Source organism: Triturus cristatus, chromosome 4_2 (assembly GCF_964204655.1).
Source record: "Triturus cristatus chromosome 4_2, aTriCri1.1, whole genome shotgun sequence".
Taxonomy (NCBI): domain Eukaryota; kingdom Metazoa; phylum Chordata; class Amphibia; order Caudata; family Salamandridae; genus Triturus; species Triturus cristatus.
In genome coordinates, this window is record NC_140586.1 from 660,908,611 (window position 1) to 660,927,886 (window position 19,276).

At 42.1% G+C, this 19,276-nt stretch overlaps 1 protein-coding gene across 10 annotated transcripts in view; it reads right to left on the reverse strand.

The window, feature by feature from the left end:
- Positions 1-19,276, reverse strand: part of PATJ (PATJ crumbs cell polarity complex component) — a 1,359,209-nt gene that overhangs the window by 59,542 nt on the left and 1,280,391 nt on the right. For all 10 annotated transcript variants that reach the window (XM_085602445.1, XM_085602441.1, XM_085602446.1 and 7 more), the window contains one exon: positions 6,540-6,663. In XM_085602445.1, the coding sequence (XP_085458571.1) occupies positions 6,540-6,663 (124 nt within the window). The remainder of the gene's footprint in view (positions 1-6,539; positions 6,664-19,276) is intronic.

Consider the following 19,276-nt stretch of genomic DNA (forward strand, 5'->3'; position numbering starts at 1 on the left):
ATTTGACATCTGGGAAAGCCTTTCTGTTAGAGAGTGTTGCACAAATAAAATTCCATGCTTTATTTTGAAAACGGTCTTTCGCTGCCCCTCGTTTTATGAGAGTGAAATCCCTTTCCAGGTGTTTTTCTTGCTTCCACGTGTGTTTTGCTCCATGTGGGAGAGCTGCATTTTCTATTATTTGGGAGGGCGAAGCAATACATCACTCAATCAAGAACTGATTACACACACTCAGAGACAGAATCCAGAAGAAATAGTCAAGAATAAAAAGATATACTTGTATTTTATTTTGTAGAACCAAGCAAGACTTGGTGCAGGTAAGTAAGTACACTTTCAAATACAAAGCTGTACAGAGAACTGCAATTGTGGATTGTATTAGTATAGTTTACAGGTTTGTATTACTTTTAAAACAGTTTAAAATACAGTGAGATTATTTTTGGATTACTTTTCAGTTACTTTTAGATCTTGAGGTGATATACAGAGATATCACACACTGGCTGTAGTTACTTACAAGTAAGTACGACAATTCTTGAATTTAAGCACAGTTACTTTCTTTTAACACAAAAGTTCAACTCGACAGAACATTTTTAGGAACAAAACATCACAACATTGGTTCCTATGGAGAAAAGAAGGTTATTGGCTTGCAGGTAATAAACGACCTGCAAGAATAGTTTTGGGGGTTAGAACCAAGGTTTCTCAAGGTTCAGGTAGGCACTCAATTTGAACCACCAGCGGCATGGGTGCAGAGTGCAGGGTCCCACTGTTAGCCAATTGGGCTAAGGGAGCCTTCGGTGAGGGACTGCTCACGAGCAGACCACTTGGCTGGGGGAGCAAAGCGGATGCAGAGTGCTAAGGCGACATCGAGCACCCTGTGTATGTCAATGGAGATCTCCGGTTTGGAAAAGATGCTGCAGGCTCGGGCACGGATGCTTCCTGGGGGCGACCACCGGCTGGAGAGGAAAGTTGGGATCTTGGGAGATGCCTGGACCCCATCGGTTGGGCCACCCAAGGCCATGGGGCATCGGGTGCAGGGGTGTCTTTTGGTGGCAGGTTTTCCTTACTGGGTCCGGTCGGGACGACCCTTCAGGTTGAGGCTGCAGGCATCGGTTTGTAGCTTGAGGGAGGGCACGGATTGCCAGATCCCAAGTCGGAATCGCTGGAGAGACCTCCTCGTGGAGCTGAGTCATTCGAACTTGGGCCGTTGGGTGCAGAGTGGTGCAGAACCGCAAAGTCGCCAGGTTCCGGGTTCTGTGTTGGAAGTCTTTGCTTGAGCATATCCGGTGCTCACGGGAGACAGAGTATTTAATTTGAGTGCAGGGCTGGTCCTCCTGGCTCTGGGGGGCTGCTGGCTACCAGACACGCCGGAGTCCTTGCTGTAGGCAGGTTGAAGTCGAGAAAGGCCGGTAGGCCTTGGGCCGAAGATGTAGGTTGTCTTCTTCTTCCTGGGTCAGCACGGCTCTTCAGTCCTTCATTCTTCCTCAAATCTGAGGAGGCAAGCTTCAGGGTCACCCCTAAATACTACATTTAAGTTTGTTACAGGGGTGTGCAGGTCGGGACTAATGGGTCTCTCCCTCAGGGTGAGTACCTATTATGTCACCCTCCAGTGGGAGAGGGGCATGAGCCTCTTCCTAATGGGCTGGGCCCCCTCATCTCCAAGATGGAGGGGACTGAGATGTGTGCTTCACCTCTTCTCCCCCCACCTGGGTCGGTGGGTTTGGCAAAGTGGGCACAACTCCCCTCCTAACTCGGTTTTCCTGCCAATTCTCCCACTCAAAGTGGGGGTGAGAACCAGTGGCAGCCAGTTGCTGGGGGCAGCAAAATTCAGGGACAGCTTACAAAGGCAGCGGGCCTTTGAAGCTTAACCTTTCGTGGAGCCAACCCATCCTGGGGGAGGAGTTGGGAAAACCTCTGCCCAGGATGGGCTTGGTCTCGGGACCCAGAGAGCAGAGGCTCTCAACGCAGGGGTCCAGAAACCTGTCTGGTAGTAGCAAATGGTGAGCAGCCACTCTGGAACCACACCAGGGCTGGTCGTTTTTCAGGGGGCATCTCTAAGATGCCCTCTGTGTATATTTTACATTAAATCCTACACTGGCGTCAGAGTGAGTTTAATCTGCTGAGATGTTTGCTACCAAACTTCCCAGGTTTCAGTGAAGCCATTATGGAACTGTGCAGTTCGTAATGACCAACTCCCACACCATATACTCTTTATGACTTCATTGCACTTACAATGTCTAAGAATGGACTTGGACACTGTAGGGGTACAGGGCTCATGCAACTGTACCCTCATCTGTGGTCTAGTGCACCCTGCTAGAGGGGTGACTTATCTAGACCACAGGCAGTGGATTGTGGGCCTGGCACACAGGGTTGTGTGCCAGGTTGACTCTTCACTTTTCTCTTCACCAAAACACACAGCCTACAATGGCAGTGTGTGGGTGTTCAGTTACAGGGCCTCTATGGGTGGCACAATAGGCGCTGCAGCCCTTAGAGGCTTTGGTCACAGTGCCCTTGGTACACATGGTACATTTTAAAAGGGGATTACCTGTGGCCAGAGATGTCAATTGGTACAGCTTTCGGAAAGAACACAATCCCTGGGAACCTGACTGGCAGGAACCCAGGGCACTCTAAGTCAAAGTGCATCATGTGTCAGACAAAAAGTGGGGGGTAACAATGCAAAAAGGGGCACTTTCCTAAAATATCTAAGTCAGGTGTGGACCTCAGAGACCTATAAACTTATCGAACTTTGACTATTATCAATTCAGACATCAAAATCCTCTGTAAAATTCTTGCCAATAGACTTAAGAATGGTGGTGGGAGATCTGGTACATGAAGACCAATGTGGTTTAATTTTGGTCTGAATACGATGATAAATATCTGTAGACTAAAGCATGTTGCACTCCATAACAGATGATGATGACAAACTCACATTGTTGTCGGTGGACCTGTGACACAGTAGGCTAGGATTATCTACTGGTGGTCCTGTGACGTATGGGATTTGGTTCAGTCTTTTGTAACTGGGTCTGATTGCTAAACACAGACCCTACAGCTAGGGTGAGGAGTGGTTGATTAGTCTCAGAGATTTAGCATATACAGCAAGGTACCAGGCAGGGAGGTCCTCTCTAACAACTGCTATTTGCTCGGGCCCTCCAGTCCCTTGCAATAACAATCAAAATGGGGTTAGAAAGTTAGGAGATTAAGTTAAGGAAACAACACAGCTGGTGTCCTTAAATGTAGACCCTTGACTCAATAGCAGGGTTCAGGATCTACAAATGGAGGACCATTCTTTCTGTTGGGGATGCTGACGAGGTGTCTCGGGGGAGGCAGCTGCCAGAGCTGGGGCTCAGTTGGAAAAAGATAGGTTCAGATATCTAGGCATATAAGTGACGTCTGCAGTGGATCAGCAATATGATTACAACATGGGGAGGGTAATAACAGGTCTGTGGTATTCAATAAATGTCCGGAACACACTACCGTTATCTACCCTGGGGTGGATAGCCATTGCACAAACTGTTGCTCCTCCCGCAATGCTTATACACCTTACAAAATTCCCTATGACCTGTACCTTCCTCCACATTTATGAAAATGAATGCTATATTGAATTTGCTAGTTTGGGCAGGCAAATGTAGAAGAGTAGCCTTCAATACACTGCAACATAATCAAAATGAAGGTGGCCTGGGGTTGCCAGACATAGAGCCTTACTACTATGCAGTGCTGATACAACATGCAACCAAATGGATGGCAACGGATGACAATTGGTAGAAGGGAATGCTCAAGGGAACACAAAGGGACACTACATGACTGGAACTCCTCATGAGGGGAGAAGCATTTTTCCGGGGCTATCCATACAAAATATACCAAACAAGTAGGGCATCGGAACATATAATGACGAGAGTTCAGAGGAAGCCCCTCTTCTCTCGCACTTTAGACTTGTGTGCTCTCAAGCTATTTCAGCACATAGCTATAGACATATTGGTAGCACATTGGCAGGATTAGGGCTGTCATATACTATGGGATCTATACCCTGGAGAGGATTTCCTCTCCTTTGCAGAAGCACAGGAAACATCTGGAGTGAGTCCCAGACAGTTCCTTCAATTTGATAAATTGGTAGCTATCACCAGGGAGCTATGGCTGTTTTTCTGATACGCCTCCTGCCACTACTATACTAGATGCTATATTGGCACATGACATGTAGCCATCTTGTGACCCTGCTACATAATGCTCCAAAGACAGGTATAGATAAACCTGAATTCAGGAGTCAGAGTGGCTGGGGAAGGACTTTGGGGACCAATTCACAGACCAACATTGGAAGACAGCATTTAGCCTGGTACCTGAGGTTTCTAGTAATGTATGATTCAAATTACTGCATTATAATTATTTGCACCATACGTTATCGGATTCCAGTGCAGCTCAGTAGGATTTATTCAGGCATGAAGCCCGAGGTGCAGAGAAGATGGTGTCTCCTTCTACCACCTTGTATGGGCCTGGACTAAAGTTACAGATGACTGGACAAATGTGTCTGAGAAACTAAGTAGAATTACTGGGGTCCCCTTAGAGCGTTCTCCAGAAAGATGTTTACTGGGCAACATTGCTAGGCCGAAAAATAAAAAATGGCAATGCACATTTTTACAATAGGCACTGGTATTTTTGAAAAGGTGTTTAGCCATTGGGTGGCTGGCCTTGCATGGTCCTAGTAAAGAAGCATGGTTGAAGGATATTAAGGAGTGGGCACTGGCCGAAGAGGCACATCTCAAAATGACCAGAAGAAACTAAAGAGTTGTGGAGGATTTGGAGGTATAGGGGAACATGCTGAATGTATTACTTGCTACTGTAAATTCAGTCAAGGTGTCCTTATCCCTAACCTCAATCCCTGAGGAAGATAAATAAAATGTCATTGGAAGGTGTATGCTGTGGGGAAATTGCCATAGTTGTGAGGGTAAACCTATGGATAACTCCATGTCAAACAGACAATAATGCTAATTTCAGGTAGTAATTTTTTTGTGTGAAACTGCATTTTTGTATTTGGGCATTGGTAAAATATCTTTTGTATTTTCGTTAATGTTATTTGCTGTCCTTGTACGATTAAAAGTAAAACAAATATGTTAAAAAAAGGTATCCTGTAGACATTTTCTAAAAGTTCCTAATGAGCACCTCTAGACATTGTTCCCTAATCATAGAACTATCACATAAAAATAGTCACTGTCTGGATGAGTAAGCCTTATTGTACAAATATTATCAGACTTTTCATTCCCACAACTGTTCACAGCTTTGTGAATTATACATGTTATCTTGTCCCTTCTTTACTTGACTATGTGATGTGACTAACTTCATAACCATTCACCTACCTTAACATACCTTAACAGAAAATGTGTGTATTATTGTGAAGTACAATTTGAACATCTATTACCATAATACAAGTTCTCAACATTCCTGCTAGTCAGAGGTGTTCATCACGAGTTACAAACACCTTAGTGAGGGTGACATCAAAGGTACTGGATTTCAAACCTATGAATGAGCTGAATCATATGAAGGAGCAATATAGGCAACCCCTCTACTATCCCCCTGAATTAGATACATGAATGAGGATCCTGAAAAAGAAACACAGTCACAAATTATGAAATGGAAAGCCTTTGGCACTAGTGTTTGGGCCAGTCTAGAGTTCCTCATAAAATACAAGCATGTACTCATTTAAATTGAAAATCATTCCAAACAGGAACATTTTGTTGTTTCCTCCAAACTGTAACGTGTTGAAAAGGCTGGCATTTTTAGGTGATACAAAACAAAACACAGTGACACAATTCAATGTTGTTTATATTTGTGTGCTCTAAGAACAAATGTTATATTATGTTGTTGCTGTCAAGAGCTGCTACTGAGAAATAACTTCAGAAAACAGGAACAAGCTGAAAGATTTAGTTTTACCTTAAGTTAATTTCATGTTAATACAGTACAACTGAAACCACATGTGCAGTAAATTGCAGAGCAGAATCGCTTGAAATTTAAGGTTAATCAAATGTGAGTTGACAGGATAACTTTGGTAGTAAACACAATTGTGGCATTTTGCATGGTGGTACACACATGATGGAAAAAATGATCTAATTAAATTAATTATGCTATCTAAGATTGCACAATCCTCCACAATCTTAGCTGCACATGAGTGGTTGAATTATTTGCACAATGAACAAGAGAACTCACATGGGGTTCATATGGTTCTCTTGGATGACGGCAATGCATGATAGAAATGAAGTACTGGTCCAATGATCTTTGAACTGGTTTGTGTCAATTGGTAAGGAAAGTAATTTTAGGTGACACATCACTGAAGCAAATTTGCATTTCCACTATCATAAGTAGAAGAATTCCAATAAACACTCTTTGGTTAATAGCAACACCTACATGCTTCTTGTCCTAACATTTTGTAAAATGTTTATCCCACATTCAATATCCTATACAATTTGTATGTTTATTGTTTGTAGACAAGAACACAATTTAATGTTAATTACAGTTAATCTATATGGAATTCCATAATGTATTTAGGTATAAAGAAAAAATACCTTAGAAAAAATTGTCTTGACATAAATTGGCAGGTCTCCTTGTGGACTTCCATAGCCTCCTACAATACTAAACCCCAATCCATCAGAGCCTTTCTCCAAAGTTATAATTTTAGGCTGTGGTGTTCTGAAAATACAATGTGCAAAATTTAAATACTACAAACAGATAGATTACTTTAATAAATAAAATTGTGTGCAAAATTGTAATGACTCACTGCTCATCTCTCTTGAGAAGCTTCTAACTTCAAGTTTTTATGAAATAAACTTAAATAGCATTAATGCTTGAATTATTTTCCATGTCTCATGGAAATCCAACCGAAAACAACACGCCTTCAATATCCTCATTATTCTAGCATCATTGGGTACCTACACTACCCCATATAACGATTTGCTGGGAATTTTAAGAACACATAACATCAAGAAACATTCCTTTTTGCTCATTAAATTCACACTTAAATGTTATGCTTTTTGCTGCCCTGAACAATCTATTCTCACACAGGTCCCATTTTGCCATAAAATCTTTTGGGACTGATAAAAGTTACAAAAAACTGTCAACATGGCTATTTATTTTATATATATATATGTGATCAAGGCCACCTTGTGGCCGAAACGCGTAATGACGTGCTGTGTTGGTTCTAATTAAATTCCTCTGAAGCACGACTGGTGTCCGTGTGCTTTCTTCTTCGCCTGCCTGGAAGTGGGAGAATGCGCCTGGTGTTTGTGTGTATGTATGTATATATATATATAATAATATATATATATATATGTATATCTTCCTATTTTCCTCAGATTCTTTTATCTGTGAAAAGTTCTTTTACATTGAACTCCGTGCTAACAGAAATATCCCCACATTTTATAGGAATATATTTCCTCCTTTAGTCTGTTTCTGACACTGTATGTTGTTGAATAATTTTTTTTCACTTAGTCCTTGCTAACACCTTTGTGAATGAAGTCTGGTGCATATCTTTTGAACATTACCATTGTTATCAATAACAATATATTCTAAAGGTCTCTTTTTCTACCCCCACCATTTTGACTATTCCCACATGACTTACAACTTCTATGCAGTTTTGGTCTCAATGATGTGGCAAACATTTGTTTAAGTTCTAATTTAGGGTCTCTATTTAAACCTATTTTGATATATGAAGTATTTAAGAGTGCAAAGAAACTATACAATAAAATTATTTCAATTACATACCCACCAAAACACAAGTCTTCCACTTAACTTACTCTTGCTGTTGCAATGGGAGATTCTTGTCAAATTACTTTGCAGAATTATTGATTTATCAGAGTATTTAAACTATAGCTAACAATGTTCTTGCTTTGCCCAGGTTCCAGTATCAAAAAGTATAACTATAAATTAATGACACTGCACAATAAGCCTAGAACTTGAAAACAATCCCATAACATAGCTCTCTCAAAACAAGAAGTGAACCAAAGGCTGAAAACCAAAACTTAGATGCATCCTTACTGCTGCTACTCTCTGCAAATAGCACAGAACTGATTCAACTTATCTGGGAGAGAATAAATCTGCTTGCAACTTGTCTCAACTAACATTGAAACAGACCTTCACAACCAGATACCAGGTGTAAATATCCAAACATTTACTATGCACCTTATGAATAAGAGAAATACGTTTTTTTTATCAGTTATTTAGTTTATTAAGTGCAGTCAAAAATGTGTATGCGATTGTTACTAAAATTAATTTGCTAACTCACACAAACAAATATGGAAATCTTTAACTTCTTTAAGTACCACATTCAATGCATTCTTTTGATTTATGTAAAAGCAGTGGTAGGAGATGCACAAATGGTGCATCTTTCATAGGTATTTTTGTCGTGCTCTTTAAAGTTTTTTTTGTGTTGCATAGCTTATTAAGAAGTGTCATTGGAAAATACTTTCCATCCAGCCGCACTGGCCAGTGCAATTTTCAACAGCACAGATAGAATATTGGCTTGACCAAGGGCAACTGACATGAAGCAAAAATGATAAAATGGAAAGGACACAATTAAATGTGGCATTCTGTTCTGAGTGGTTCACTTGCTTTAATGGCGAAATAAATACTAACAGGACAACAATTCAACAGCACTTCAACAATAATGTTAAACAGGCAAGCAATAAATAATGTGATGGACATACTATGGTGGTAAATTATGAACATTTTCATAATGGTTTATCCAAATTGTACTTCAAGTTGAAAACCAATCAAGAAACTGACATCAATGAAATAAAGTATTTATCTGCTTTACAGTAACCAGCTTTTGGAAAGGTTTCTTACTGAATGAGTCACGTTTGTCATTAGTAGCGGGCAGCTGGCTTCACAAACAAAATATGGTTTTGGGAAAATCAATTTTCTTTAATGATAGTTTTCAGTTAAATCCTTGTTTCAAAGTTGCGTTCATGATGCATCACTCGGAGTAGCAGCTGCCACATGCCACATTCCTGTTGGGACCTATAATTATACAGTAGCTGGTGTAAAGCATACCATCTGGGTAATTTGAACAGATATTCTGTTGTCAGAAAACCTACCGCAATGTTCAAAAGACTAGTAACTACCATAATGAGACTTTTATGAGTGGATGTAATCAGCAACAATTAGAATATAACTATTAATTAAATCTGAAGTTAACAATATTTTATGGGCGAATATCTAAAATTATGTTTAAATGTAGAGTGCATACTTTTGTTTTGTGTCAAATTATTTTTAAAGGATCAAAAAATGTTTAAGCATAGTGTCAGTTGACAGGCCTGTTAGCTATAGGCTGCAAATATATGTAATTATAACGCATGCGTTACATCGCATGCCATTACAACGCAGTCGTTACAACAATCGCGTTACATCGTATACGATTACATCGCAAGTCGTTACAACGACTTGCTGTAGGGGGCGCGCTGGATTTAGGAATAGTATAATTTACTATTCCTACTCCAGTTTGTGCAACAGCAGGGAAGGTGTTGGATTGCAAATCCAACACCTTCTGCCCCCTACAGCGATGTAATCGTATGCGATGTAACGCATGCGAATTAAACAATGTCTCCTATAGGCTGCACACTGAAGAACCACAAGGGCAGCGACAATGCTGGTTGTGCATAATAGCTACAAAGATAAATATATCCCTATAGTGAACCTAAATGCAAATCCTTCAGAGTGCCACTGGTTATCTCCACTACTTGACAAGGGTCCAGCACCAAAAGACCAATGTTAGATGTTCCTTTATTTTTTTAAAAAAAGGCAGTCTCAACCAGTCTTTCTAACTGCTTGAATGCTTGTTTTTTTAAGGTATCACTGAAAGTAGAGTTTGTTGAAAGCTTAAACCAAATAATTTAGCATTCCTGTTCAGCTGAAACCAATAGCCTGAATGGAACCCTTTTCTTTGGTTTTACATGACACAAAGCCCTACAGAGGAACAGCAGGTGACATTCTATGCAAAATATTTATAGATGACATTGACAGAAAACAGTGTGTCACTTTTAAATTCTAAAGTCAACATCAAGCTATTAACCTGCTGACTTGTTTGGAGAACATAGTGTGTCAACACAAATATCAGGTGTGGTCTAAGGAGTAGCCCAAGAAGCCTGATTACAAATACCTGTCAATCAACAAAACAGAACTTGTACAGTGCAACAATTCTTGTACATGTAAGAATGGGATAATTTTCCCAATTAATATATAAGACTGAGTGAAGAGAAATTTTAATAACCACTTACCTTTCAGAAACATTCTTTCAGATGGATATAATTAGTCCAGCAGATTACCTAGTTGAAGCCCTTTCCCAGACTCTGGGGTGATCTGGATATATTTTCGTAGCACCACAGGGACCAGCACAGTACTATCAGATGCATCTGCTTCCCAAGTGGAAGTCACATGCTCACCGCAATATAAGGTACTGCATGCACTAGTGACGTTAGTTTCATCGCACACAAAGGTGACATAAAAGACACAGCACAAAAACAAATCAATGACTAATGCAGGGAGGATAAGAGGGTGTTAATAACTGTTGGGAATAATCCTAGCCATCAGAAAGAATCTTTACATTACTTACTTAATGCTCACAAAGACGTAAATCCATGGTTAAGCAGGAAGGATTAGGACAAACCAGATCCAATTCAATTTACACTAAGACCTGGTTTTTGTTGAGAACAACACACTAGTCCTCAGAAAGAGACTTCCAAGTTAACTCCTAACAATGTTTCAACGTTAATTAAAACTACCAAGAAGCGGGTTGCTTCTTAAAGGCAGAGCTTACTTTCGAGCCAAGATAGAAGCTAAAAGGCTGTCATATTTACTGAACTATACAGTTTGCATAACATAGGGCTAACCAATGAAGTCTCTCCTCATCCTTTGAAGGATGAAGCAGTGGGAAGAAAGTCAGAAGGGAAATGGGTTAACATGCACATTACCCTATTGTTCTGAAACAAGAGTTCAAGGAAAAGATGATGATAAAGTCTGAAACTCACTAATACTCCTAGCTGAAGGCACTGTTATTAAAGCGTCCTCTTGCCAAGGAATAAATATAGGATCAGCAGTATATAACAGTTTGGAAAGGATAACCCATAAGAAAATTACGAACCAAGTTCATGCGCCACCTATGTATTTGGAAGAGATTTTGGAGGAAACTTATTCTACAGCTTGTTAAGGAACCTACTTGAAGAGGATGACAGGGACTTAAACACAGAGGCCATATTTCCCAAATCTGTATTAAAGCTAAGCTCCTTCTCTGCAAGGGTAAAAACAAATTGCGAGATATTAACAATCTTTGCCTACAGTGAATACACTTAATGCTCACTACACCAAAAAGCAAAAGTAGCCCACCTACGAACCACATTAATGGCCTGCCAGCCACTAATAAAATACCTAACACTGTGTGGAAGCTGAACTAGAGATAGGATCAACCTCTCAAGTTCGAAGCTTCAAAGATTAAGCTCCTTGTGTTCAAATGAAACAATCTTCCCCATTCCATCTTGATCATGCGCGACCTAAGGAAATTTATGTGGTGCTTCTACTACTGTTCTAACCATATTGCACTTATGTCAGTTCTTGTATGTGAACATCTAATCCCTGTAGGGATATGTCCATATTCTTTGGCAATGGTGGATGACAGAAACCTTTCTTTTTTTAGATTTTATGCACAATTCCACCATTAAAAACCTTCAGGACAATGGGACTGAGACAGGTTCTGTCTTTAAAATCTCCACACAACTGGCTTCAGTATTGATGTAGGGCCCTCAGTAGGGACCTCATTCTCAATCCAGCATGAGACACCAGAATAAGATAGGAAGCAACCCAGTCCAAAAGATGCAGAGCTATTTTGCTCACTGTGTCAGATTTCCCTCACAAAGAGAAATAATCTGCAGTAAATATCTGATTCTCTCTCTGGAGGAGGAAAAGCTCTCATAACCAGTGAATTCTGAAATTCACATGGACTCCAAAGAAGAACTGTCTCTTAGCAACTCATAATTCGAATAAGGTTCGATCGCCAGCCACTGATTTCCTTCATAAATGGGCAGGCACCACTGCCATGACGTTCATGAATACTCATGCAAGCCAAAGACAGACCAAATTGTACATACTTTAATCTGATGATGATGATGGTTCCCAACAATGTACCTGAGAAATACATAATGTGAAGGGATTATGGAAATGTGGATGTATGCATCCTTTAGATCTAGGGACACAAATTATTGGTACTACTGCAGGCTGCCAGAACCTGATGCAATGTCTGCATCTTTAACATTTCCTACATTATACACTTGTTTAGGAGATGCACATCTAAAATTGGTTGCAATACTCGTTCTTTTATGTGATTAGAAAATATCAGGAGTGGGAGAGCTTTCCCACACTGAAAAGGAGGAACTAACTCAATAGCACCCTTGTCTAACAAATTAGAAATCTCCATCAAAGATTTACGATGGCATTAGGGGAAGGGTTTTATGGTAGGTGTTGCAGTTTCCCCAGGAAAGAAACAATGCCACTTCATCCCCTAAAGTGGCTGAATGTAGAAAACCTCTTGAGGATTCAGAGAGGTTTTGCTACTGGAGGAGGTGATGGACAAAGAGTAAGAAATCTTGTCCCTGACAGCCTTATCCTGAACCATGCCTTCTTGAACCACTAAACATTGTTGAGCCTTTTGCTGCTGTGGCAGCTGGCTGACAAATGTATGTGTAGATCATTTGAAGTGCCTATACTGCCAGTGGACCTACCTCGTTGGAGATGCTAAACCCAACACCCTAGCCATCACAGAACTTTGCTTGGAATGTTGAAATCAAGCATCTACGCTCCCTATTAAAGGGCATGGCAGATAACTGTGCTTATACATGTGAAAAGGAAACTGTTGTGTACATCCAAGTGTGTCCTCAAAACGTCACAGGAGCCATCAAACAGGCAACATCATCCACTGTTTCTAATCCAGTATGCATCATCTGATGCATGGTCCATCCTGCTCAGACAGAGAAGGCACAGCCAAAGCCACTAATTCACACTAGACATGATTAATACACACAAGCGGACTGTTACTTGAGGCAAACATCTTTCTGCTCACAGCATCCAATGTCTTGGAATCCCCGTACTCAAGGTTGGCAGAAATGATATTATAATATAGCTTTCTTTCCAAAGCTTGCTTGCACAATTAGGTTTTCTGGTGTTGAGTGATGTGACAAACAAACAGCATCAGAAAATGCTGGTTTGTATTTCCTTTGTCACAGAATGTGTGGTAAGAGGCTTGGACCAAGCAACAGTCACCTATTTTAGCAACTTTTCTGATCACAGTACTAATATGCACCCACATAGCTGGGGCTAGCCGTTCAAGCTGCAGTAAATTAGCTTTCTGTGAAGGATCTAACCCACTTTCATTGGCAAAGTCTGCCAATAAAGAAGCATCAGTATCCATGGTGGCAAAAAAGCTTCACCCTCCTCGGATTAATTAGAATCTTGATTAGTAAGGTTGGAAAAATTCAAAGCTTCAAAGTCTGATCCAAACAGTTCTTGCATCCTCTGAAAGGCCAACTAGAAAATCACATTCTCTGCAAAGTAGGAAAGTCTTTATCCATCACGTGTTCCCTAGATTTTTGTTTTGTAAATTTTAAAATTTTCTCTCCAGCGGGTGGCTCAGAAATGGCAATGAGCAGCGCAGAAACCTATGCATGTTGATCCACAATCGATACCGTAGAAGCCACAAAGGCAATAGGTTTCCTGTGCATCTTTAACACTGACTTCAAGCCATATACTACAGACAGGGCCAGGGCCTGCACTGCTGGAGTGACCATCAGAGACACTGACTTGAAAACAATATCACCACCTCCCTAGGAGCCAAATAATGCATTTCAGAGGGCGATGTGGTAAAGATCTTCATCATAGACTCCTTGAAGACTTCCATTGACAAGACAGAAGCACCAGCAGTTAGAAAGCTCACCTCAGGGATGGCCGGAAATACAGGAACTGGCCCAGAATAGGAGAATAATGAATGATGATGCTCTCTCACACGCTCATTGCTGTGACAGGAACTATGCTCCCTTTAATTCTTTTTATGTATTCTCTGAGATTAAGTTAAAGACCAGAATCGTGACTATTTTTACCTCAAATTTCTAGAAACAGAATAAGAACTTTTTAAAATAAAGTTAAGACAAATTTAGATTGTCTTTCCGTCAATGCCTTTGGATGAATTATTTGGCAAAGGTCAAACAACGGCAGGTCATCTCCTTTAGCCAGGCAACTAAGGCATGATGGGTGATGATCCTAATAGACAAATGTCTGCTACACGTCTTGCCTGGTATCAATCCGAATGACTTGGGAAGAGACAGAAGGGTGAAAAAACACTAATTTCGGTCCAAAAACGTTGAATAAATGATGACAAACTCTCAACGTCTCCATGTCCATTGGACACTTGGAAAAAAGAAACTGCCATCGCCGGCAAACATGGTGTATTATATGGCAGTCAGCGTGTCCCTTCTAGTGGAGTATTGAGAAATCTGACACATTGCTGGTCCACATGACACCAGTGAATGTGAGTGCTATGCAAGACATGTCCAGATCTAGCCTGGGGATGAGAACAGGTTAAAGGAATCAATCTGCCCGAGGTATTATCCATAAAATGTTTATATTTTCCTGCAAATTTCACTAGCACCAAACTCATTAAGGAATTATATTTGTGATAGACATGCACAAATCACTGCACCATACATTGACTTGGCACACAAATATAGGATAACTTCGCCATCATTGATCACTACTAGACATTAACATTCTCTACAACATGGTTAAAATTGTCATTAGAGACACTGTCATGTCTCCTTCTGAACAATAGTTGTACTTGTGCATCACTATAAACTCTCCTGCCAGTGGCCTATGACCATGAAGACTGAGACTTCTCTGGAGTTTAGTACGTCATTCTCCTAAAGTCTAGGGGTACATAAGTAAGAACTAGGACTGAATTATAGATGTAAGCTCTAATCCGATTTACCACCACCCTTCAGTCAGTCAAATAACTTTATTTGATTCAAAAGAATCATAAACGTTTACAAGAAAGTTCGTACATTCATTTTATAATACAAAAGATTTTAGTAAACAGTACACAAAAATGTATATTAAGTTACATCAAATCAATAAAATATCTACAAATTCTATGCTTTCAACGATATCTCTCACCCAGCAGCTACTAGCTGCCAAGCCCCAAAATGCACCCAGGGACCGACTCCCTCTATTAGCATAGACTCCAGTGTATATCATAGCAAACTCTGCTCTCTCCCCTTCACAGATTCATAGTCCCATGGTAAATAACTCCTGTGCAATTTACTCTTCACAACAAGATACCAGATTCTGTTGCTCCTACTGTTGTGTACGTTTCAGTTTACTAGTGGTTGCTTTGCTGTCAGTGCTGCATAAGTCTTATCGCGCTTCTAGACCTGAACTCCAGAAAGTTGAAGTAATAAAGTATTGAGGAAATAAAGATGTTATCTTCCAACCTTGTCCTGTCTGCATCATTGCAAAACTTTGTTCGTACATCTCACTTGCTCGTTCTTACTATATGTATCCTTGATAGTGCAACACCAACATTGCACAGTAAAGTAAGACACTCATGAGTTGATGAACAAGCAGTGGCCATGTTTATTAGTGCTTATTGTGGATGGTCTGATACTGGATACTAAGATATTTTCTGGTCTAGTTCAAATCCTGATGAAATACTTTCCTGGGGTGCCTGGGGGAATGCTGATCAAATAAAAAGGTCTTTAGTATTCATAAGACATCCAATTTTGCCTTTTTTTACTGGCAATTGCAGGAAAATCTGCATAATAAATAGAACAAACATGATATTTATGGGGAAAACAATGACAAGGCCTAAGAAAACGTAGAAGAAGGGGGTTTGAAATAAATACAAGTAACACTGGTTTATGTGTCAGCCAGTCGTCCCTCAAAACAAAATTAAACATATATGTGTTGGCAATGGTCATCACATTCATAAGTGAAACTGTGAATGGCACAATAGAAATTGAACTTTTCATCAGTGGTACTTTGGAAGAATATCCATAGACGCAAATCTTTAGATGGAATCTAGTGCCTCAGCATTCCAAAAAGCCACCATTGCTTCATGCCTAATGTTTCAACTGTAATTATTTAGAGAGCAATATGTACAATGGAAATGTTAATAGACCGTGCATTCCTAACGAAAAAAACAGTCATTCCCTTTAACTATTACTGCTGAGGTAATAAGCACTAATATTGTGTTTATATAGGCTATGGTCCACAAAACTAGGGCCCTGAAAGAAGGTCCTTGACCCTAGAAGTCAGTTTGCAGAACGGGAAAGATGGGTGGGGTGGTAAGGAATCTATAACTAACCTATGGTTCTTACAGATATATCATTACCGATGGTAAGTAACTTGTTCATCTGAAAGAAACAGCTAGTTATAGATTCCATACCTTAGAATAGACACCCCAGCAATACCAACCTGGAGGTGGATCTGCGAACCAAGTTCACACATGAAAGTCCTGGAGAACAGAACGGCCAAAGAAGCCGTCTCTCTGGACTTGACTGTCCAGGCAGTAGTGCCCACGTAGCTGCCTGACAGATGTCATTTAGGGGGACTCCTCGTCCCAAAGCAGTGGTAGCTGCCATTGCCCTGGTGGAATGGGCGCGCAGCCCCACTGGAGGCTCCTTCTTTGCCAAAGAATAGCAGGCTTTGATGCACAGAACGACCCACCTGAAGATGGTCCCTTTGTGCATGGCCCAACCTTTCTTAGCACCCATGTAACCAACAAAGAGCTGGTTGTCCACCCGGAATTGTTTGGTGCGATTCAAGTAGAAGGAAAGCGCACATTTTGGATCCAGACGGTGGAGCCTCCTTCCTCTTTCGAAGGATGCGGAGGCGGAAAGAAGGTGGGCAAAGTGATGGTTTGGCCAATGTGGAAAGAAGTAACCACCTTGGGAAGAAAGGAAGGTCTAGTTCTAAGGACGACCTTGTCCGGATGGACAGCCAGAAAGAGAGGGTTGGAAGAAAGAGCTTGTAGCTCACTCACCCTGCGTGCAGAGGTGATGGCCACCAGAAAGGCAGTTTTCAGAGTGAGAAGTCTGAGGGGACAGTTATGTAGCAGCTCAAAGGGAGCGCACATAAGATAGGTAAGAACCAAGTTCAAGTCCCACTGAGGCATTACAAAGGGAACAGGAGGAAAAAGATGAGTGGAATGCCCTTAAGGAATCTATTTACAACAGGGGACTTGAAAAGAGAAGGCTGATCAAGAAGCCTAAGGAAGGCTGAAATGGCTGAGAGGAAGCCCTTAAGAGTGCCCACAGCAGAGCCCTGCTTGGCCAAAGAAAGGAGGAACAAGAGAACCTCAGAAAGAGGGGCGGAAAGGCGATCCACAGCCTTTGCTGTGCCCTATGCCACAAATTTGTTCCATCTGCAGGCATATACCGTCTTACTGGAGGGATGCCCGGCTGCCAAGATAACATCGCAGACTTCGGGAGGCAGGCAGACTTTGGGGAGAGGAGTTGGCCTAACGGCTAGGGCAGTCGACCTCGAATCTGGGGAACTGAGTTTGAGTCTCGGCAATGACGCTGAACATCCTGTGATTCTGGGCAAATCAATCTCCCCGTGCCTAAGAAAAATGAATGTGTTCTCCTGTAATGCAACTGGTGCTATATAAAGCGCTCCGATACCCGATTTGGGTCAAGTTCGCGCTATATAAAACTTTGTAAAATAAAAAATAAAATAATACGGTCAAACAACGTCAACTGTCACCGCTCAATCTCCACGCAATGAGGTGGAGGCTGGACAGGTTTGGGTGGAGGACCGTCTCTTGCTGCTGTAACAGAAGATCCTCCCTAACAGGCAGTCGTATCGGAGGATCGATGGCCATGTTGAGCAGCTCGGGATACCAGACTCTTTGTGCCCAATCCGGAGCCACAAGAATGATGAAAAGCGTCGCCTAGCGAGTACCGCCTTGGAAATTCCAATGTGCAGAATTGCTGACGTGCGTTCTCTTTGATGGCGAATAGATCTAACACTTGCACCACCTCCGAGTTAAGAAGCCATCCGTGATCCATCATGCACCTGTGGCTGAGTTTGTCCGCCCCGGCGTTCAGAGAACCTGCCAGGTGTTGAACCACCAGGGATATGCTCTGATGTTCCAGCTATGTCCAGAGCCTCTTGACATAGGGTCCACGACCCCACCCCGCCCTCTTTGTTACAGTACCACATGGCGGTGGTGTTGTCTGCGAACACCTGCACTACTTTTCCCCGGACAGAGGGAAGGAATGCATTGAGTGCAAGATAAATCGGGCGAAGCTCCAGAAGGCTGATATGGAGCCCGGACTCCGCCGGAGACCATAGGCCTCTGACCTCTGCCTCCCCCATGTGGCTGCCCCATCCCAGAAGTGATGCATCGGACACCACTGTGAATTCTGGTTGAGGAAGGGAGAGGAATCTGCAGTCGACCCAATAATGGTTCGTGAGCCACCACTGCAGTTGGCGTGCAGTGCCCTGCGAGATCTGGATGCAATCGGACAGGATCCCCTGATGCTGTGCCCACTGGAATTTCAGGTCCCACTGCAGAGCCCGCATATGCCAACTGGCATTATCCACCAGCAGGATGCAGGAGGCCATCAGGCCCAGTAGCCTGAGGGTCATCCTGACCAAAACCCGGGATAGAGGATGAAAGATCAAAATCATAGCCCGAATAGCCAGACTCGCTGTTCGGGAGGATAGACCCGAAACAGCGTTGTGTCCAGAACTGCTCCGATAAAAAGGAGAGGGAGACAGGGGTGACTGTGGCACTTTGATGGAAAACCCCAGCGAATGCAGGAGGTCGGCCGTAGTCTGGAGGTGGCAAACGACTGCCTGGGGCAAGCCCGTCTTCAACAACCAGTCGTCGAGATAGGGGAAGACTGGAACCCCTGGTCTGCGCAGATGAGCTGCGACCACCGCCATCACTTTTGAGAAACACCCGAGGGGCGCTGGAAAGGCCAAAGGGGAGCACGGTAAACTGAAAATGCTTGTGGACTACCGTGAACCGCAGGTAATGCCGGTGGGCCGGCAGGATGGGGATGTGAAAATAAGCGTCCTGCAAGTCCAACGCTACCATTCAGTCTCCAGGGTCGAGGGCAGGCAGGACCTGAGCCAGAGTCAACATTTTGAACTTCTCCTTCCGGAGGAAGTGGTTGACGTTCCTGAGATCCAAGATAGGACGCAGGCCCTTGTCCTTCTTGGGCACCAGAAAGTAGTGGGAATAGCAACCACAACCTAATTCTGG